The 23,512-nt window shown below is 40.2% G+C and overlaps 1 protein-coding gene across 1 annotated transcript; it reads right to left on the bottom strand.

Annotated features, from left to right (window-relative positions):
• Positions 1-7,534: 7,534 nt before the first annotated feature.
• On the bottom strand, positions 7,535-23,373 carry lhfpl4b (LHFPL tetraspan subfamily member 4b). The gene is made up of 4 exons (XM_028812556.2): positions 22,715-23,373; positions 20,187-20,423; positions 10,237-10,289; positions 7,535-8,100 (listed from the first exon to the last, which is right to left on the bottom strand). Exons 1-3 carry the CDS (start codon positions 23,178-23,180, stop codon positions 10,273-10,275), a joined length of 720 nt encoding a protein of 239 aa, XP_028668389.2. The 5' UTR covers positions 23,181-23,373; the 3' UTR covers positions 7,535-8,100; positions 10,237-10,272.
• Between the last annotated feature and the right edge of the window lie 139 nt (positions 23,374-23,512).

The following is a 23,512-nucleotide window of genomic DNA, read 5'->3' as shown; positions in this document are numbered from 1 at the left end:
GAGCAAGTTATATTACTTTCTTTTTCCCTGCAAAATAAAAAAATAGCCTTCTAATGAAAGTATGGGAGTGTGTATGGTCATTCAGCACAAGAATATGGTGTCCCTGAATGCTAACATGCAGGGGTGGGCAAAAGTAGGTTTACAGTTGTAAGTACATGAGGCCAGCAATTTGAGCACTTACAAGATTGTACCAAAGTGCATTATGCCATTGTGACATTCTTTTGAGTTAATAAAATTAATAAAGCTATTGAGTTAATAAAGCTATTATCATAATCATAACCTGCAGGTCTTGTTCCAAACGAACAATTGTAAACCTTGTGAGAGATTAAGGCCTCCGTGACCCCTTGAACCCTCTGAGCAGACGTCAGACACCATATAAAAGTCCAAATAATCCTTTTATTTAGCCAAATATGTGCACCAAGCACCCTATACTCTATAACACTCATATAAATAATCAATAATCAATACACAATAATCAATAACCACCACTCCCAGACACGTCGCCACCCTACCTCCCAGCTCAGCTCGGCGTACTGGGCTTTCCCATAGTCCTTTATACTCCCTGACCCGGAAGGGGTTCCTGGCACAACCCACAAGTCCGTATTCCTTCCGGGTCAGGGTAAACAGTCCTTTTCTTTAACCTGGAAGTACACCGTTTCCTCCTGTCCTGGGATTATGACGTACTTCCGGATCATAGGGCATATAAGAGTCCCCGGGTTTCCCTACAGCGACTCCTGGTGGTCCCCAAGGCATCCAGCAGGGCTGCGCATAAAAACTACATAGTCCATGAGTCCCTGCTGGAACTCAGGGCATGTCCATGCTGCAGGGAAAGCTCCACCTGGCGGCCTGGGGGTATTGGCTGGAATGCCAAGCCGGCCACATATCACAACCTACAATGGTGTACTTTTCCCCACCCCTGCATATTGTTCTTGTCTCCAGCAGAGATTGTTGATTCCATGAATGGACCAGAACCAATGCTGAGAAATGCATTGTGGAAAGGTACATCTGCCAACATTATTGCTTCAAAATCATAAAACAAATCATGAAATAAATAGTTTTATACTTAGCTTGTATTAAAGAATCATTCAGATTATAATCCAGGTTAGGCTATACTGTGATAACAATATGGAAAATTCAACAGAGATGAACACAGCAATAAAGCTGAGGCGCTCTTGATGCTCCAGATGTTATCTTCTGCAGGTGTTGTTGGTGTATGGCGAACTTTGAAGGGTGGAAGATTATTGAGGGCAGACATTCAAAAGTCACAGGATTATGGAAGTCAATGTTTGTACTCCAGTTTATCTGGGGTCCACTGGGGTTTTCAAGTACAAGTGTATGGTAACATTTTAATAACTTTAAGCTAAAATTGTTTTTCTGCAATAAATCAATTAGTTATTAACTAGGACCTTTTCCCCACTTACCCCCTTATTCTAGATATAGTTGGCAACATTTAATTTTCTAGGCACATCTCTTGGCAGAGATCATGAAATACATTTCTTACAGACTGGTAAAGCACAATATTGAAAACAATAAGAAAGAATGTAAAGATGTATAATATAAAAAAGGAAAAGCAAACAATATAACATAATAATGATGCCACAACCCTCACAGACTTGACTATGATATTGATTTTTATTTTGTTCAAAACATTTTTCTTGTTATTTGAATACATTTTTATGTATTCCTTTGTTTACAGTATATACGTTTTAGTTTCATTTTCATTTTGAATTGTAGCCTAAGCATTATTTTTATTGTTTATAATTTAACATGCTTATCACTATTATCCTCATTTTGTGGATTTCCTTTGGTACTGGTGGCCATTTTGTGCCTAGCACTTACCCATAGCTAACATGTGACACAAGGAAGTTGTGCATCATAAAATCATGACGTAGAAGGTATTTAACACATCAACATGCTCCTGCCGTTGTCTGAGATTATAGATTCCTGTTGTCTTTCTATCATGGTTTACAGTTTGATTTCTGTAACTTAACCAGGAGAACAGATGTGGTTAAAGTACAAAAAACAGGTTGAATACCGGGAGATCAAGAATATATCATCAAAAATCAAGTCATGGTGCAAGAATCAGAATTAAAAATATCTTCTATAAGATTTCTCAAATCTCTTTCTTTCTCTTCAGTACCAGGGCATTATCTCATTGTCCTAAAGTCTAATAGTTTCCCAATGGAAGAATCCTGAATCTTTCACTTTCTTGGTCTGCAGGTCCTCTTTGTACATCCTTGCTTTATTAGAACTGTTAGCCGTGCTTATTAATGGGGTACCTGTACATACTATTAGTAAATGGGAAAACACTATCTCCCTAATCAAGTCATGGCTGACAGCAAACCCCTGACTTCAATTTGACACTTCTCTAATAGATTTCTTTCCTCAGCTGGGCATGTGGGTCTCTGGGCCCTGTCAGTTCCATCAGTCCCAATATAAAATTCATTGCTTAAATAGCTCCAGGGTGGGATTGGTTTTGGGTGGGTGCAGTTTCTTCAATTTGTACATGAAATCAGTTTCCTATTTTTTGTTGTCTTTCCATTTGTTTTGACATCAATAAAAGAAGAATTTAAAAAAAGAATTAAAAATAACAAAAACAAAAGCGGTTAACCAGATGATTGTTAAATAAGGGAAATCGCAAAGACTTTGTTTTTGATTTGAATCAGTGAACAGATATGGCCTTGTGGTGAATTTTTTATCCCGTCATCTCATTGATAGTTCACAACCTAAAAGGACAAGTCCCAATAATGGGAGCTTAGAAATGGCTGGGGGAACGTTCCACAACATTTCTTAACCAAAAAACATAGCTCAAAGTGAAAAACTAATGTCATCACCAAACTCACTGGGACAGAAAACCTCCAAATCAACTGTGAATTCATACCAAAAGGAAAAAATAAACTAAGACAAAATATCCAACACTTTCATGTTGCTAGTTAATGTTTTCTCAAAGATTTTAGGATTGCGTCTTTTTTCATTAAGAATTTTGACTTTGAGTCTGGTTAACATTTTGGGATTTGTCTCATTAATTTATTTACTTTTTTTTTTTTCCTGGTTTCTGACCATTGCCTATTTAAAGGTTTCTGATTCAAACCTCCTTTTTCCTGGTCTGTTAAAAAATGCTCTCTTTCTTTCACAGCATTGCAATTGAGAACTAGAAACAAAAACACATTGTACAGTATCCAATCATCCATCCATTATCCAACCCGCTATATCCTAACTACAAGGTCACAGGGGTCTGCTGGAGCCAATCCCAGCCAACACAGGGCGCAAGGCAGGAAACAAATCCCGGGCAGGGCGCCAGCCCACCGTAGGGCACACACACATCCACACACCAAGGACAATTTAGAATTGACAATCCACCTAACCTGCATGTCTTTGGACTGTGGGAGAAAACCGGAGTGTCCGGAGGAAACCCACGCAGACACGGGGAGAACATGCAAACTCCACGCAGGGAGAACCCGGGAAGCGAACCCAGGTCTCCTTACTGTGAGACAGCAGCGCTACCCACTGCGCCACCGTATATACAGTATATGAAAGAGTAATATTACATCAGCTGGATTGGTAGAGGATAGCAAAACGTACTTGAATATGCAGAACACAATGACATACTGAATATTGATTTACCTTCACCACTGCCTCCACCCCACTCTCAAATTCAAGTTCCCTAATATAAAATTGGCCATCCAGATTACATGGAAAGGAGCAGGTGATGAACCAACTGCTTTTGAAGCAGATGTGCCTAGTCTTTATGAAACACCAACCAAACAAATGGACTCCATGATCTCGTGAGTTTTGTAATCGTTCTTTTAATCGAATATTTAAAATCAATTCATATCAACATTCTGAGGCATTACCTTTATAGTGGGTGGTGCAGTCGTTAGTGCTGCCGCCTAATAGTTCTAAAGTACTGTACTACAGTATTCCTATCTTCCTTCCACATCACAAACACATATAGCACCATTTCAGTGCTTATTTCGGATGGGGCTTCCTGAGTCCTTACATTTGTATACATTTTAATTGAAATTACAGTGCTAAAATTGGTGTCAGATTGCACGTCTTCTAGTATTTGGGTATGCCAGTCTTGACTACTGTCTTGCAGTACTGCGTGCCAATCAACACAGTTCTGTGCACCCTAGTGTGCTGCTTGACAGAGCCAGTGACGTATAAAGTCTTAACAGGCATGGCAAGTTCAGCCACAATATCTGCTTTCTTCTTTTTCACATGGTAGGTAAAACACAAGACATCAGACAGTCAAGCTTCTTTTCTGAGCTTCCAAAACATCTGTGTTTGATATTCCTCCTTGCTGCATTCAATACATTGTACTTCCGGATGAGCATTGTCAGCTCTCATGTTTGATTTTGTCAGAGCAAGTCGTGGATGTCACACTAGGTAACTGCTGTTCACGGGAGTGTGCCATTGACTGCTTTCAACTCGCCATGATTATATAAATAAAGGCTACGACTGAAAATCACTGGAAAAGTCACGTAATGTGCCACAGCCATTAGCGAAACATAAATACATATTAAAGCAGACATAAATCACACAGAATACAATTGTTGCACACTACTTTACTGGATAAATGCCGTCATTAACATCAACACAGAATTTTCAAATGAATTTTCTGCATGAAATACTTTGATGCGTAACTAATGGGCTCAAGTCTATAATATTTTCTGTCTTGCAACTGCAGTTCTGGGATGCTGCTTGAGTTCAATGTGCCAAAAAACTTTTAATAATGACCTTTCACTTATACAAAATAAGGCAAACAATTCAAAAGGACAAAATATCCATCCATCCATCCATTTTCCAACCCGCTGAATCCGAACACAGGGTCACGGGGGTCTGCTGGAGCCAATCCCAGCCAACACAGGGCACAAGGCAGGAAACAATCCAGGGCAGGGTGCCAACCCACCGCAGAGGACAAAATATACTTAACAATAAAAAAAGAAATTGCACCTAGATTCTCCAGTTGGACGTCTTCAACGCTTACAGTTGTGTGTTTGCCAAAGTCCATCCATCCATCCATTTTCCACCTAATGTATTATTCGAACAGCCGCCACTGCTGCCTCCTCTCGTCTTCGGGATATTTCTTTCCCTTTTATAATTTTTTACTTGAATAGATAAAGAGCACTGCCAAAGCTAAAACTCTCAACTTTTTTCCGATTCCTTCCTGCTTTTTTTCTTTACATCCATCCACCTCTGCGCGGGACTCACAACAACCCGCCGTCCCTCTGCGCGGGAAAACAACACATTCGCGCCTTCTGCCTTTGCCAAACTTTATTTACATTCCCTGATGCGTCTGAACTTGACAGTAACTGATACCTATTTATCTGTATGTTCATCATATAAGCCCGGATCAAGACCTGCGCACAGCACCTTAACAGAGAGTTGTTAATACTTGTGCAGGGCGCGGACATTAATGCTGAGCGGTATTTGTCGCGTGCGGTGTGCTGAGACTCGATCGCTTTACGAAGTGCGGTTACAGTCGAGCTCCTTCGGTTATTTCGGCACTTGGTGTCTACATCGTTTAATCGAGCGTGCCCACCCCCTCCCCATTTCGGCACGCGCAGACTTGATCGTTCCATCGAACCTTTTGTAGACTGGTTAAAATGACTTTTGTCGTCACGAACCCCTGTGCCGGCACCTAGAACGTGCTAATGGTAGATATGCCCCTGTCACCATAGGTTGCGTGTGAGTGTTCGGTTAATCGGTGACTGAAAACTAGGGTGACGAGATTTTCAAAGTCCCTAACCGGTACACTAGTGTACTGTGAATGTGTGTGTTAATTCATGTCCATGCAGAATGCTCATTAGGGCATTTGTTTAATGCCTACTTTGTGTCATCATCATCAGACAGGAATAACCGCAAAAATAAACGCATATTCTTTCACATCACTACACATTTTTTGAAATGACATTTTAAATTTTAGAAACATTTGTGATGCTTCTTTAAACACCTCAGCGCATTTAATACATTATATGCATGGGCAAAATCAGCGCATTTTATAGTACAGAAACATTCATTATTGCTTTTTGGACAAACCCGGTGCATTTTGATTGTTTTCAAAGGTCCATATTTAATGTTAATGAACTATCTTAAATGTAAAGGAGCCAAAGCGGTGCCATAGAGGGGCCATTTTTGTTCCTAACAGAACCATCCATATTAAGGTTCCAAAAAGAATCTTTATTTATTTAGATCTTCATACATTACAAAAAATATATCATAGATTTATTTATTCCTAAGGGGATCCTGATTTTAAAAGGTCTCTCATAACACCACATTTTCAATTCAGGTTTTCTTGATCTGCTTGTATCCGGGTTATTAGCCTTATACACGTTGAAAATGTGTTTTGTCTACATATTAGGACCTTTCAAAGCCCAACTATACGCGAAGAACCCTTCACAGATTGAAATGATCCTTTGCCAAGCATGGCCGTATGAGCCACCACGTAGCCCAGTAAAGTGCCATTAGAGACTCGGTGTTTTAGGGAGTGTATTACACGCATCGAGTTACATCGTGTAAACAAGAGTTTCATTGATTAGCTAACTTGATTTGGAGAAATATTTGCCTGAAGAATGACTGCTCCTCAATAACTTTTATTGTGGAAGTGAACAAGTGATCATCGATGTCGGACTTTTCCTTCGTGCGCGACCGAACAAAATGCATTTGCAATGAGTGCTCAAAGCTTTGGTCGCATCCATTAGGTACTGGTTTGAGAAAATGTGACGCATGCTGCGGCCCCTGATTAAAAACGCATTTTATTCTCGGCATGGTTGATTTGTGAGCTACACGGCATGGGTTAGCATCATCCTCTCCATATTTTTTCCATGACTGATTGAAGCGCCTTGAAGTAACGCCCTGAATGACAGCTGTGATGGACAGGCGAACGAAGCTCACAGTGTTGCTTTCCTTTTGTACGATTGGTGGTTTGATGTCTGTGTCGGCTGACTTTTACGTTTTCTGTACAAAACAAACTTTTTTTTAGATGGACAACCTGTCAAAACAGGGATATATTGTTACATTTTAGTTATTCCCCGGGAGACCGAGATACATAGCTCGAAATCGGGAGTGCCCCGGTCAATCCCACCTCTAAACATATCAGGGTTGGGAGTGTGTGTGGCCATGTTCAGCTAAGTTACGAGTTGACGCTTTACACGCAGGCATAGTGTAAAATAAATGAAACTCGTTTGCGCTGTGTGAGTCAGTAGCAAAAGGACCAGGTTTTAGTCGCCGCTACACGTGACAATGGATTATCGGGTAGATGGATGGATTATGCATAACAGTAACAACAACAATAAAGCTAATTGCATCTGTTTCGTTTTTACACCCACTTTTTCTGTTTTAGGGCTGTATGAGCCTCTCAGTGGAACACTGGAAAGAAGGCGGAAACCAATCAATTATGTGTTCCAGTCCAAACTCTCAATTACAAAACCACCAAGTCACCAGTCCACATAGCATGCATATCTTTAGATAGTGGGAGGAAACTGCAGTATTCAATGGAAACTCAAATAGACAAGATTTAAACCCCTGGTAATCACGGTATGCACACTCTTTCGCCACCGACTACCTACTACAAATAAAGGCATGACCACAACAGGCATAGGTTTTCCTCAAACCTCTTTTCTCTTTTATTTATTTATTATTGGCAGCATTTTGGATGCTGGCTGTCATTTTCATCACCTGCTTTTGATAGCACTTCATCAAGCTGGAGCTCTTTGTGGCAGTTTTGTCGTCTTACTCTGCCACACTAGGTTTCATTTTTTTTTAACCTTAAACAAAAAACACAGTTACCTTTTGAAGACAATACAATATGCTACTAACCGTGAATTATTAACATTTTCTTTCAGGGAAAGGTACAGAATGAACACCTAGCGCTCCCGAGGCTGAGCTCACTCATTCACTCCCTGCTGCATGAATCAAACCTCCTTTGGTACTCTGGGGACGCGGTTCTGCAGGAGGAGGTTGCCAAGTAGCAGTTGCCATAACAACAGCTCAGATTATGTAAGTAGGATGCGTAGAGATTTTTTTCCTCCCAGTGCTGCTGAGATCTGGGAACGGGGCTGAGTTATTGAGGATGTTTTGTTTTCATCGGTGTCCAATCTGATGGAACAGATAAAGAGAGAGAGAAAGAGAGAGAGAGAGAGAGAGAGAGAGAGAGATGGCGAGATAAGGTTAGGTTTAAACAGAACACTATATCGATCGGGCATTGTACAATTAAAGGAAGAAAACACAAAAGATTTTAAAACATACGCTATTTGTAAAATAACATTTTACTATGCATTAGATCTTTGATTAAATGCCTCCACCACTTACACTCTTAAAAATAATGGTTCCTTAATGTCATTTTATGGTTCTTTACTGGGGTTCCTTGTGCAACTATTGCTTGCTAAAGCATCATTTCATTCTGGGAAGGGTTCTCTGCATATAAAGTTGGTTCTTTATGATTTGAAAAACCTGACCTTAGTCCATGTTATTGTATGCAGCAAGAGTCCTTTTAAAATCACGAGTCATTGGCATTTCACAAATCTGTTACATTATTGTATAGCGCCTGTTACATGTCTAAATAAATAAAGTGTTGATGGGTCTTTGGAGAACCAAATGTGGTTCCCCTGTGGCATCGCTCTGAAGAACCACTTTGGCACCTTCATTTTTAACAGTGTAGAAGGCGGCTGCCTAAATTTCACCCCAGGCTCGGGCGACCTTAGTGGGTCACGTGATCTTCATGCACCGCCCTTGTGCGTTGTGACCTTTAATTAGCTGAGCGACAGCAACTTAAAGGTCGCATCGGGGATGCGGTCACGTCATGCTTCTTGTTTTTTTCTTGCCAAAGGTATTCGAAAAAACAAACGTGCCAAATAAGTGTAGTCTCTGCTTTTATTCAACACTGGTAGTGATGTTATACTGTATTAATTCATTAATTCGTTCGTTTATTCAGTTAATTTTAGCCGAGTTTATGTTTGTATATCGGTCTTCACTGTGTGTTGACTCAGAACGTTGTGACAAATTCAAAATGTAAATTACTATAATGCATACATTTAAAGACAATGATTTGTTTAAACAAACGTACAAAGCAGTTCCAAAATGATCAACATAAATGGTTGGACTATTCATAGTCAAACCTGTATAATCTACGTCTATGTCGCGTAGAGCTAAAACAGATCCAAACCAAAGAACGTTGATTGTCTTAGAATGCATAGTTAATAGTTCAGTTGTTCTGCTCCCCAGCTTTGGAACTCACTACCACCTGAGCTTAGAAATATTGAATAATTTTCACTTTTCAAACCTAAACTTAAAACTCATTTGTTTAAGACTGCATTTTCTCTTTGATTACAATTGCTCTGTCTGGTTTTAACTTTTGTAATTTACTTTTGTGTATAATCTCTGTTTTGTCTATTGTTCGGTGTCCTTGAGTGTTTAGAAAGGCGCCTACAAATAAATAAAATGTATTATTATTATTATTATTAATAATAATCAATTTAAGCATGCAGAAATACTAGTTGATAATTCTCTCCAGTGTCAAGGGCTTCAATTCCATCAAAATAGTACCTTTGTTGTGATCCCAAAGGAGATCTGGAGCTCAACACTTAAAACACAAATATGTGGAGTCATCTTTATAGTAGGCAGGGATGATCACCATCTGCTTAACTGGTTTCCAGTGAAAAATTTGGCATGTGAAGAATAGCAACTGAACTAGCCACCTTTCTGTATTGAAAGGAGTTACAGCCAATTTGTTAAAATACATCTGCCTAGTAGGGCATTATGAGGAAGTCTGTAACAGAGCAGCGATTACCAAGTGAGAGCACAAACAATGATAGATAGATAGATAGATAGATAGATAGATAGATAGATAGATAGATAGATAGATAGATAGATAGATAGATAGATAGAGCTTTATTTGTTCTAAGGATAAATTTAGCTTTTATAGAAGCTCAAGGAATATTATAAAAAAACAACAACCCTCAAATTTACACAAAGGAACTGCTGATTTGGCTAAAGATATGTGATGTGAGTTTAGAAACACCAGTCAACCTGACCTGCATGCTTTTGGGAAAAGGTGCAACATCTGGAGAAAATTTCACACTACACAGGTAGAACATCCACACTCCACATACAAAGTAAGCTGGGCATCAAACTCAAATGTGTGGTATGTTGAGGCACTTTACTTAATCAGACATTTGGCATACAGTAATTGCATGTCTGTGTCTTGAACATCCTGAACTGACAGCGTTCTCTCACCTGTTTTCTAGAAATCTTGGTAAAACCGCATCTCCTCTAGGTTTCAGGCAAATCTGTGAATCAAGCAGGAGAAAGTGTCTGTTACATACAAACTACATAAGACTCACTTTAATTACTCAACAGAGAAATTAGGCTGGGGTCCCCAACTTCGGTCCTGGAGGACCACAGTGGCAGCAGATTTTCATTCTAACCGGTTTCTTAATTAATGTCCTGTTTTTGCTGCTAATTAACTTCTTTTGAATTAATTGCTCTTGAAGACTAAGACCCCTTAATTGTTTCTTCATTAATGAGATACAAAATGAGCCAAAACATGACAAGCAAACTGTGTACATCATACAGTATCTGAAAGTCTCAGGAATGTTGATCGGTTCAGGTCCCCAAAACATTTTAGTAGTGCTCTTACAAAAGAGAACATCAACGATTTTGGTTATGTATGCTATTAAAGAGTGGGTTTAATTAACAACAAGACTCTGTGCCTAATTAAGCAGCTGGCTGGAGTGAAATCGGTTGGATTTTGAGGCCCTCACTTATTTGGTCTTCTGTTGGCTCATTAACTTCATATTTCATTTCTGTTTGGGTGCCATTTAAGGAAGGAAATGAAGCAATTCAGAGGAACAAGTCTTAAAAAAGCAAGTCAATTAAATTTAATTCAAAAGAAGTTAATTAACAGCAAAAACAGGTCACTAATTAAGAAAAGGGTGAGAATGAAAACCTGTAGCCACTGTGGTCCTTCAGGACTGGAGTTGGCAACCCCTGAATTAGGCAAAAATAAAAGCCAGTATCTCTATGAACTATTAATCAGATTAGTGTGTAGGCAATGTGTTCATGCACAAAACAAAAAAACAATAGTAGCAGTACTGTAACACATACAGAATACAGTAAATTTCTTATTTGCATGTCTAACCAACATGCAATATGTAACCACTTTCCAGTGCCAAGCTAAACAAGAATGTATTAAAACACAGAACTTTATTTTCTGTATTTTATATACTGTATATATATATATATATATATATAGAGAGAGAGAGAGAGAGAGAGAGAGAGTAAGTGTTGGTGTGTTGGTCTGTGTGTCTGTCTAGTTACTGTATTTCTGTCATTCAAAAAGGTGGAGCAGCACAAACATTTTTAGTAGTAAAATGCATTGCATTTGTCATTCCAATATATTTTTTAATATACAGTACTTTGTTAATCCCTGAGGAGAAATTTGTCTTTTTGCATGACGTTTGGGGGTCAGAGTGCAGGGTTTTCCATTGTACAGCACACTTGGGGCGATTTTCAGGTTAGGAGCCTTACTCAAGGGCCCAGTGTGGTATAGGATCCCTTCTGGCAGTAACAGGATTTAAACAGAAAACCTTCCAGATGCCAGCACAGTTCCTTAGCCACACAGCCATCACTCCTCCACAATAGAAACAGATAGTAGATGACGCTTCACAAAAATTAACGTTTTTACAAATCCCATACCAAATGGCAAGTACAGTAACAGAGTCATAGCACACAGATTCACAGACCCTTATCCTTTTATTAAGGTTGATTAGTCACATCAATGTGTGTAACCATCATGACATTTAATGCATTTAACATAAGTTATGTAGCTCATAAGAAGACATGGTAAAGTACCAGGAATTACACGTCTTAGCCTAGAAAATTGTCAGGTTGAGTACACTGCAAACATTAACACCGCTACTGTACCTTGTTATGTATCTATCTGTCTATAAGCTAAATACAGTATATGTATATATCAGACGCATAGACTGACACATATATACACGTTGTAAGTGCCACACAAGATGGATGGGCATCCCAGCAGGGACTCGGGAAGATACCTTATGTGGACGGGAACCCCCAATTAGACTGAAAGGCATTCCAGCCAAGAGAGGAAAGGATATCACTCCTGGACAAGGCTTCCCTAATGGATGGATGGACATTACAACCAAGACAGAAGACAACAGTTATCTACCATCTTCCCAGGCAAATGGACAGTCGTCCTGACCAGATGTACAGGGTGAGTCAAAATTATGTTAACACTAATGGATTATTTTTATCTTGACCACACCTTTCCAGGTTGATGGATAGGTCATGGTGGACCATTGCCATGGCCTCCACACTCCCCTGATTTGACACCCTGTGATTTCTGGTTATGGGGTATGGTGAAGGAGCGCATGTATAGCAGGAAAGTTTGTGATATCAATGACCCGAAGGACACAATACGGACTGTTGTATCATTTATTCCCCACAAAATGTGTGTCCTGGCTTTAAATGGTACTGTTGCTTGTTGATTTTTGTGTGTTGAACATGAGGGCAAACAGGTTGAGACATTCCTGTAAATCATCTTGCACATATGAAGTATGTTTTGTGAATAAATTGTTTCTGCCATTCAAATGTTAACATAATTTTGACTCACCCTGTATTTGTAGCACCTTCCCTGGCTGGGATAGAAGAGGAGGATAGGGAAAGACTGTCTCTGGGGGATGTTTATTCCCCCAAGTCACTAGATGGCAGCAGCCTTCTATACCAGCACTCATTCAGGAACCAGCATGGGTGCGTGAGTGCCACAATACTGTGCTGCATGGGTTGTACTTCCTGTTACTTTAATGGGCAACAGCCCTGACACTGGAAGTACTCTTGGGTCCTCAATAAAATGGACTGCACTGCCTTGTCCAGGCGAGTCGTTGCTGGGATTAAGGAAGGCAACACTCAGCTGACGAAGTGCAGTGTAGTGGAAGAGGAGAGGTGATATAAGGAGTTTGACTTTTGTTTGTGCTTGTGTATACTGAAATACTGTGGAATAAATACCCTTTACTTGAGTCTGGGGCTGCCTTGTGGGTCCGTGTTAGGGGCTCTATGGCACCCCCTTGCCTTCACAATGTATACACATACTGTACAAATAGTATGCATATACTGAATGTATATATATTACTTACTTATACTTGTAAGGTGATGTGTACAAGAGGACAAATGTGGTAGCATGCAGAATGATTTTAAAAGGTTTTTCCTTTTGGAGAAAGTCAGCAGTAGGAAGCACACACACACACACACACACAGAGGTAAAGTGGGCACTGGGCAGAGATTGGCCATTCTTTTTTTTAACCATGGCAAGAGACACAGTGGCAGTAATCACAGCTTCTCTTAGCTGAGAATTCTGGGACATTAATGAGAGAAACCACTTCTTCCAGAACCAGAAAAGGAAGTCAAAAGTTTAACAACTTCGGAAAAGCAAGTATACAAAGGTCAATAAAGATAGTGTTGTGTATTGTAGGTCTTGTTATAAGCCTGCTAATGTATATACACTTTTTAAATGTACATTTTATGAACATTTTGGAACCTGGACTTGAATTCTACAGGATCACTTCTTCAAAAATGATACTTTTGTTATCTGTCATTTACTCCTTGTTGCTTGTAGTGAGTGATACCTGAGAAGAGATACCCACATAGAATAACAGTAAACATATCCAAAAAAAAATCTGCAGCTACTTGTGTTGTATAATCTGTATGGCAGATATCCAGTCATATGCTCACAAAGTCCCAAACACATGTATTTTGGCTAAAATATTGTTAAACTGCTTCTGGAAAATCTTCTTGTGAGTGACTGGCAAGTGCTTTCAAATGGGTTCCAGCTTTTCAAGTGCAGAACCTCTTCCTCCTTCATTCATTGCTCGCATTTCAACGGCAGTCTGTGAAACTGCACCAGTGAACTGACCTTCTGATTCTTGAAGCACCTCACATGCGCAAGTTGAGGCCTACTGTCCTGATAATGTCTTTATGTGCTTTTCTTTAACTTTAAATCTCTAATTGTGTTACATTCTCAGATCATGCCCGGTGATGTTGATATCACATGTGCTATGGTAACCAATGGATGAGCTATTACAGGACAAGAGTCCTGAAGTCCTGACCAGTAATGGGTGTGTTTCCTAGTTTTCAATTCAAAACCTCGATTTCATTTGAAAGTCCTGCCATGCTGTTCATGGGACGATTTTCCAGAAGTGGTTCATTTGCCAATATTTTAGGCAAAATGCATGTTTTAAATGTTGTGAGCATATAACTGGATATCGGACATGTGGATTATGCAAAATGAACATTAAAGCCAAATTATCTCAGGAATTTTTTATTACCATTCTCCATGCTGACAGTGCATTGCACCCACCATATGACAAACCACCTGGATTGGGACCAGTGTGCAGAGGGTAACAACTCAACACCACACTGGAACAGTTTGAGATTTTTTTACAGTGGCTGGAGTGCCAATCCTGCCATCAACTCCCATTTTCCCTGTAAATTGGAGTATTGCAGGGGTGAATGCAAATTAACATCATACCCAGGACAAAGCAATTGCAGGTTAAGCCTTGCTGAAGGGCCCAACGGAGTAGAGTCACTCCTGGCATTTACGGGATTTGAATTGGCAACATTCCGATTGCCAGCGCTGATCCCTTGCCTCAGGGCCAACACATTGCCTAGATATTATTAGAAGAGTTAATCTGTTGAGTCATCCTCTTTACTGCCAGGAGAGGGAACCAGAGAGTCACCAATCATATATGTTGCTTTGTTGCCAAGGAAAATCAAGAAAATACTTCTCTACCAAAATATTCACTTTCTTGCTTTGGTGGTTCAGAGAGACCAAATTTAGACAAGACGACCTCATTATTAAAGTAATGAGAGTCACAGGGCTTGACATATATGTTATACATTTGGTGACAGTCATGAATGAATTTGGCCTACATGTGGGTGGGAACAAGTAGATGGTTCACTGTTTCAGACATTTCTAAACCAATCAAATTGACAGTGAAGGCAAAGCATGACCCATGAGTGATGACTTACACCAGTGTTTCCCAGCCTCGGTCCTGGGGGAACACTGTGGCTGCAGGTTTTTGTTCCAACCAGATTCCTAATCAGTGACAACGCCTGATAACACTGATCTCATTTAATTAGCTGGTATTATTTTTCTTTTATTCTACATTCAGAAAAGCACAGCAGCATTATTTTTACATTTATAAGACATTAGAAATATTTCTGCTTTTGCTATTGATTTAAATGCTTAACTCTCTTTTGTTGATTTCATTATATTTTGCCCTTTCTCTGTGCAGTATTTCCCCTTCATTGTATCTTACTAATGACAATTAAAAATGAGCAGAGCAGACACGCAGTCAAAAAACACACTGAATAATCAAAGGCTGCAACTACTTTAGCGTCAGACCCACTAATTAGTAAATAATGGATTATTTAAACAATTAGAACACCTAGAAAAGTAGAATGAAAATATTGTTAAAAAGAAAAAAATACATTATTCCCATATAACTGCTTGGTACATTTAAAAAAAAAAAATATATATTTTTTACCAAACTTAGTTTTCTAATTTCTATATTGTTCCGAAAACACAGAACGTGGGAAATAACACATCACTTAATTAGCCCAGGAGTCCAGTTAAAAACAGAAGCTGGTTGGAACAAAAACCTGCAGCCACAGGGGGTCCCCAGGACCGAGGTTGGGAAACACTGATTTACACAGAAAAGAGCAATGGTGCTCTTGTCAGTGTCATCTGACCAAATGACATGCAAAAACAGCCCTGTTAAATATGTGTCATGTGTAAGAGAAGGCATTACACATGGTAAAAATAAACAAGGGAAGGCAGTGGACTAGTGGTAAAAGGGCATAATGCATTGACGCTTGTTGCATTCAAAATTATGATGATATAAGAGTGAATATAAGTTTGAAAGAGTGTCAAGTTTTGTAAATGAAATGATGTGACCTCTGCAGAGTGAATTTGAGCTAAATGGTGTGCTGCTATACCCATTTAAAAGGAGGTGAACATTTTGCTCTTGATAATGAAGAGCCACAAGAGATACAGATCTCTGTAGTCAATACACACACAGCGGTAAATGACCCTGATACCTGCAGAGCCATGGATCATGAATGAGGCTGCATGGTATCCAGTTTTTGACTGAACGTATAAACGAATAACTAAAGTCAGTGCTAACTCTAGCATTTCTGCTGCCCTAAGCTGGAAAAGGGGAATCATCACTGGCAGACCTGTACATAGAAAATTGGAAGCATGAGAGAGAAGCCAAGACTGGGCAGAGCAAAACATGGAGTGTTTGGGTACAAAAACAATGAATTTATAATTTGAGTAAACTACATCCTTTAGGAGTGACATTTCAGAAAACACACGGGAAATGGAATTGGGCTGTATTAGCAGGCTTCATATTTTGGCATTAAACATTTCTGTAAAGGGAAAAAAGAAGATCACCTTTGGTTCACATTATAATAATAGATGACAATGCATAGGTCTCTACTTAAACAGCTAGCCAAGTAGGCACCTTACAATGGTGATGACAGTTTAGTTATAATCTTATCAAGGCAGCTCCACAGACACGCATACTTATTTAAATTAATGAAACTTAATATAATCATAAAATTCAACAGAATTGAACTATAATTATCATAATTAAATACTTACACCTGATTCCTAGTTAATCTAACCTTGCATATGCAAAAAAGTCAATACAACTATCCAATCAATGCACAGCTTCAGAGAGAGTGAGAGATATAGAGACAGGAGGTTGGACTATGAAGGACTTTATTTTAGCATGCCAAGTGTGAATCTTGTAGATGATGATGAAAGACAGAAAATGATATTTGCCAGTTTTTAAAGTAAATCTGTTTAGGAGATGTTTATGCAGTATTTTTATTTAAATCAATCCTTAACAAATGCATTCAAAAGCTCCAGTCCTGCTGCCTTTTGTTTGTATAAATTTATGAAATTTCAGCACCCATGAAAACAAAACTAAACCTATGAACCTGCACCTGAAGAAAATAAATAAATGAGAACTTTCCATGTAAAATGATCCCCTGAAAAGCTAAATGTGGTGCTTCCTGGAATATGGAAGACCATGTGTAGGTCAGCAGATGTTAAGACCAAGCTTTGCTAGTATGTGAAAATCATACAAATCAATACAATCGGAACAGTCCAAGGATATCCATATTACTAACCGAGAATGCTAAACCGGATGATGGACGCAGGCACATCCGGCAATGGGCCGTAGCTGCAAAAAGACGTACTGCGCAGGCGCAAAAAGAGTCCGCGAGAGTCGGCTGAGGAGCCAAGAAAGGCGGACAAAAGAGGGCGAGAGAGGCGGATGAGGAGAAAGGCGGACAAAAGAGGGCGAGAGAGGCGGATGAGGGTCCGCGAGAGGCGCAGGCGCAAAAAGAGTCCGCGAGAGTCGGAGAAAGGCGGACAAAAGAGGGCGACAAAGGCGGATGAGGGGCCGCGAGAGGCGGACAAGACCACAGAAAACAGGAGTGAGCACATACAAAAAGGAGTCACAGAAATGAGGCGCAACAAGCACCTAAAAAAGGAAAAGGCACATAAAAAAGTAGTCAAACGCGGGGAAAGCACGAAACACATTGCACACGAAACTAAACACACCAAAAAAAAAGAACAGCAAGGCACGACCACCCCCCCCCCCCCCACCCTACAGGCACGGGACGGGACACGAACACAAAAAGAAAGAAAACGCTCGCGCAACAACAATCCCCCCCACACATCCATAAGAAGTGACACCCAAAGCCACATATTCTAAAGTGAACGTCGACACCTTCACACTAGGCAGCATAGGTGTCAGCATAGGTGGATGTCCTTTCAATAAAGCACTATTAACCGTTCAACTGCAGAAAAGGATACATATTAACAGTGAGTGCGATCCTCCTTATTACTTATCCATATTTCGCATGCTAAGAAAGAAACAAGTCATGAATACACGGTCACGGGTACAAAACGATTCGGAAAGGATAACGGGAACAAACACACGAACACGAAAGAAACAAGAAAATAGACGGCGGCGCATAAAGCGCGCTTAAAAATGTCTCGGATCAAAAAACGCAAAGCACAAGTGACACCGTTACAGAGACGTGCCCAAATGGACAGACACAATGAACGTTGACGCATTCAGCGCGCGTGTCAAAGTGCTGCATCGAAAGAAGCACGATTTCAAACCGAAAGAGCTTGCGTATCACACATACAAAAAAGGGAGCGAAGAGACAGAATAAATGAACGGAGACGTGAACAACGCGCAAATAAACTGACAGAAAAAAAAAAAAGCAAGACGCGAAAAGCACCAAGCTCAAATGACCGACATACAAAATCGGACAAGGCTCGATACAAACAATGCATGGCGTAGACTGAAACGGACTTTGCGCAAAGCGGAGGCGAATAAAAAAAAAAGAAAAAAATAGCGTGTCACAAATAATGGACATGCAACAAAAAGGCAATCAAACGCAAAAAGCGAAACATGCCCGTCGCGGACATCAACGCCACACACCTGTTAAACGCTTACGCAAAATGACTGAAAACGCCTTCAATAAGGAATCCACTATTGAGGAAAATTCATTGGGATTAATGAATGTCATTTGCAATCATTGTCATTCACTTAACTTCACAGAAGAAACAACTGGCAATACAAGTAATGAATTTACACGTTGTTGTCAAAAAGGTCAGATTAGACTGCCTCCTTTACATTCATATCCTGAATATCTAAAGAAGCTTCTAACTAACGATGTGCCTGAAAGTAAAAACTTTATGAACTGCATTAGATCCTACAATAGTTCATTTGCTTTTCCATCAACCGGAGTACATATCAGGCCACCAAAAGGCAATGGCCCATACTGCTTTCGCATATGTGGACAAATATTGCATCGCATTGGAACAGTGCACCCTGAAACAAATCAACAACGCAAATATGCACAAATCTACATCCTAGATCCAGATGAGGCAATCTATCAACGCATGAACCTTCCTGAAAACAAACAATGCACAGAGCTTATAATGAGAAACGTCTCTCATGTCATAAACAATCACCCATTAGCTAAGTCTATAAAAATGCTACATGAAGTTTAAAAGGAGGCAAATACAAAAGCAAATGCAGAAGGTATAGCGGCAACTACATTTGCTTTGGTCTTGATAAAGGACAAAGAACAAGATCCAAGACAATACAATCTGCCCGTCGTTAATGAAGTGGCAATTGTCTTTCAAAGTAAACATGGTGAGCCTCCATTTCACAGAGATATTGTTCTACATTTACGTCCTGATGAAAACAACACACCTACATTCCAACGCATAGACATTTGCTTTCTGCTTCTTGATACTTTATTTGATATTTCTATGCGCATCATCCAAAGCTGCACACTATTCTATATCTAATTCATACATCTCACTCTTTGTCATGTCCCAACGCCAGGGGTTGGCGAGCGAAGCGAGCAGGGGGCGGAGCCCCCTAGTGTCAATCAGAACCTGTATTGAGTTAGAATTAGAAGCCTTAATTATCATTATACAATGTATAATGAAAAAAACTTGTAAAGTAAGTTAAAATTACTGTCAAATAGTAAATGGCAAACATATTATACCAGAATATACAATACATAAACTTCATTCCTAAATCAAATTTATTTTAAGACATCTATTTTCAAATGTTACCATTAATGTTGCTTTACCAAATTCAGTATGTTTTGATAGCTGTCAAGACTTTGATTCGCTTGTGTTTTTGATTGTACTCTGAAAGTTCACAGTGTGTGGACTGGGGGATATTGGGGATGGTCATTGGAAATAACCCCTGAAGGTGTAGCCTTTACTGCCATAGATTTCAATGTTATCCACCAAGATTTCAAGGTGTCTGCAGATATTTATTCTCGTTCTGAAAACCATGAAATGCCCACTAGACTGAAACGTCACTAATATGGTAAAGAATTCTTTATTACCGGTGGGAGAAGCCAGAGAGAGTCCAATCAGGCAAATGATTTACTGTAGGTCTGGAAGTGGGAGTCAGAGACACTTGCTCCTTTTTTCATGCTGCTCCCAGTAATTCCAGTTTGTTGGCTTAAGGTATCTGGTGCTTTGTTTCAGTGGTTAGAGGGTAGCTGGGCTCTCAGGATTGCACAAGCACTAAAGACTAAAGAGTACACCTTACCTTTGGCATGGGGATTAAAGTCCTGGGGAAGAAGAGCATCTTGCCGATTTCCCAAAACAAAAGCCAGAGTAGATAGTATGAAGGCATCCAGCACTCCCAGTATGGCTAGGACAAAGGCCCAGTGCACAGAACAGCGGCCCAAGGAGAAGCTGCCAACCCCATTTCCACACAGTGTGTGTACCTCGGGGGTGTCTAAGCTGTCTGGGAAAACCAGGCATGCGACAGCCAAGCAAAACCCTGTTTTATAAAGCAGAAAAGACACAACATTTAACATTTAAATTAATTAGCTTAAATGACACTTTTATCCAAAACAACTTACAAAACAGGTCAACATAATCGAGTAAACTTTAGTCTGGGAGACTGTTTAGGAGCAAGAATTCCAGGATAATGATACAAAATTGATCATCACAAGTGTGGAGCTCAAAACAAAAACAGATGAGTAGCAATTCCAAGGTTACTAAATCTATCAGTCAGTATCAGATAGACAGAAATTCACTGAACAAGACAATCTTGAAATGCTTCTTAAACACATTGAAGAAGTCAGTATTTCAATTTGAAATGGGTAGCTCGTTCCACCAACCATGAGATACAAAAGAAAAAAGTCTAGACTGAGATTTGGTACAACACAGAGGTGGCATCATTAGACGCCACTCATCAGCAGACCTGAGTGGTGAAGAAGGAGCAATGGACTTCAAAAGTGTCTCCATTTAGGTAGGTACAGACCCACCGAATTTTCTCTTGGCGAACATCAAGGATATGAACTTAATACATGCCACTGCAGGAAGCCAGTGTAGTGACCTGAAAAGTGACATGGACAACAGACCTAGAGCTTCATTTTGAATCATCTGCAGCTGCTTGATGGAACATGCTGGTACTCCTGTCAGCAGAGAGTTGCGGTTGTCCAGATGTGACAGGAACAAAGTCAGGACCAGGAGTTGTGCTGCGCATTCTGTGAGATACTGTCTGATAGTTAAGAAAAGCAAACTCACAGTTGATAAGGGTTCTGCATAGTAGTAATCAGCAAAATTCAAAACATCAAAAGCAGTAAGCTATGTCATTGTGTCACCTAAAACAGCATTTCCAAAATGGGATGGCACTTTGTTTCTTCTACACTGTCATCCATGCATTCTCATTCCACTTGTGGTGGTCATGGTTGTGGTGAAGTCAGCTTGTTATAGCTCCATATTGGTAATGCCCAGGTGTTCCTAGGTCCTCAGTGTGTATGGTAGTGTGAAATGTTGAGGGTTCTGTGTGTGTTTCTTCTTGACATTGTGTTCTCATGACTGTTGATTTTTTGGCCTTGAGTTGGCATAAATGATGGAAGTAACCTCCTGTAAGGATTTTCACCTGCAAATAGCACATGCATTTGTACAACATATCTAAAGCTGGGCATGTTAGAAGAAGGAGAGTCTGCACTCTGCACCATGACTTGGTGCTGATTTTCAACTGTATCACATCATGTTCAGCAATGAACACCTTCTGGCCTCATCCAACAATAGGCAATACTGAATCTGATTAAGTAACAGTACCTTGCAGTCATCTGTGGCTACCTGTTATTACACAGGACTAACATCCATATTTGTTTACAGAAAGAAAACACAATTGAGGCTGGGGTAATAGCAGGCCAGAGAAGTCCAGAACAGAAGCTCTTTAACATCTTCAGGTTTATATCATACCGACTGATACAAAGATTTCCAAGTTTTGCAACGCTTACAATGTTTGTGCCTGAAATGTTCCCATAATACACATACACATCAATCTTTAACAACCAGCACCATCATCAGAAATCACTGAACAGGTCTAAGAAGATTGCATATGGCAGTCACATCCTAGGTACAGGACCATGGTGTACCCCACTCCAAAGGTGAATGTTCAAGCTCATTTGTTGGAAAGGGGCATTGGCCCAGAAATAAAGGTGTCTGGTTTTAAGGGTGAAAAGGGCAGAACTCAGTCTGAACAGACTGATGCATGACTTTATCTCACAATCGTTGTATGTATTCATTTGTTGGACTGATGGAAAAAAGGGCAGCAAAAAGGCAAATTAAGGAAGAAGGAGGGGCTCAGTTCTACCATTCATATAGCAGACATGGATACCCTTTGAACAAGAGAACTGGGCACCCTCCATCTAAGGCAAAATTTACTACAACAGCAGTGCCCACTTTATTATGTTCTGAAGACTACGTAGTATCTCAATATATCAGTTAGTAACACTCAAGCCTGAGTATCAGGTTGGCACAGTAGTTAGTGCTGTTTTGCTCTCATATTCAAAAAACATGCAGTTGAGGTTAATGGTGAAAGTAAATTCTCATGGAGTGAGTGAGTGTGCTCTGTAATGGATCAGCATCCCATTCAGGTTTGGTACCTGCCTCATGTTCAGTGCTGCCAGGATGGGCTACAACTTCCTATAACCATATAATGGAAAAGGATTGTTTAAAAAATGGACAGATGGATGGTGGGTTGAAGCTTCCAAAGTGACCCCTCTGAATCCCACTCCTAAACACATGCATAAAGAGGCAAAATCCTCGTACCTGCTGACAGTTGCAGCCACGCACAGACCTTGTAGATGGTGGCTGAATTACAAAATCGGAAAAGAACCAGACAGCCAACGCTGATCCACACCATTACAAGTGACATACAGATGAAGACGGCCGCGGTCTTGAAGGCCGGGATGGGTGAGAGGGAGGCCAGTGAACCTTTGCATTCTGGTACCATCCAGTCAGTTTCTATGCAGATCTCATACAAACCAAAGTAGCCCGACTGTGGCATCTGCTCTGGGCTTTTGAACTGCTCTGGCCTGAAATGGAGCTCTCCAGTGGCCACCCACGATGGCTGAATGAGGATGACAACTTCAATCACTGCAAAGCAAAGGGTGCACACAGCCCACAGGACACCCACTGCTCGGGCATTCCGGATGAACTCTGTCTGGTACAGCTTTGCCACTTCCTGACTCTCAAGCTGCATAATGCAATTCAACAAAGCCCAAAATGTAAGCATCCCATTCCTGTTCCTGGAGGTGGGTGATGTGGCGCTGCAGCTTGCGGGAAATGCAGCTGAAGTTCAGGTTTGCACGTGGTCTCCTCCTCCTGTATCTGATAACCATCAGAGAGACAAAGAGCGTAGGGGAGGGGGAAAAAGGAAGCTGCGCTAATAATATATAACCTTGTCCAGCCGAATCTGTGGATGCATGCATGTGACGCAGTCTGCTCTTGGTGGTTTGCAGACAAACCACAAATAAGAACAAATTCAGCAGTTGACAGGAGATAAGCACATATATAAAAATCCAGTCATCAGGGTCAACTTGCCTCTGAATTATTCATTGGATTGAC

Source organism: Erpetoichthys calabaricus, chromosome 11, assembly GCF_900747795.2.
Source record: "Erpetoichthys calabaricus chromosome 11, fErpCal1.3, whole genome shotgun sequence".
Lineage (NCBI taxonomy): Eukaryota > Metazoa > Chordata > Cladistia > Polypteriformes > Polypteridae > Erpetoichthys > Erpetoichthys calabaricus.
This window is presented reverse-complemented; position numbering and strand designations above follow the sequence as displayed.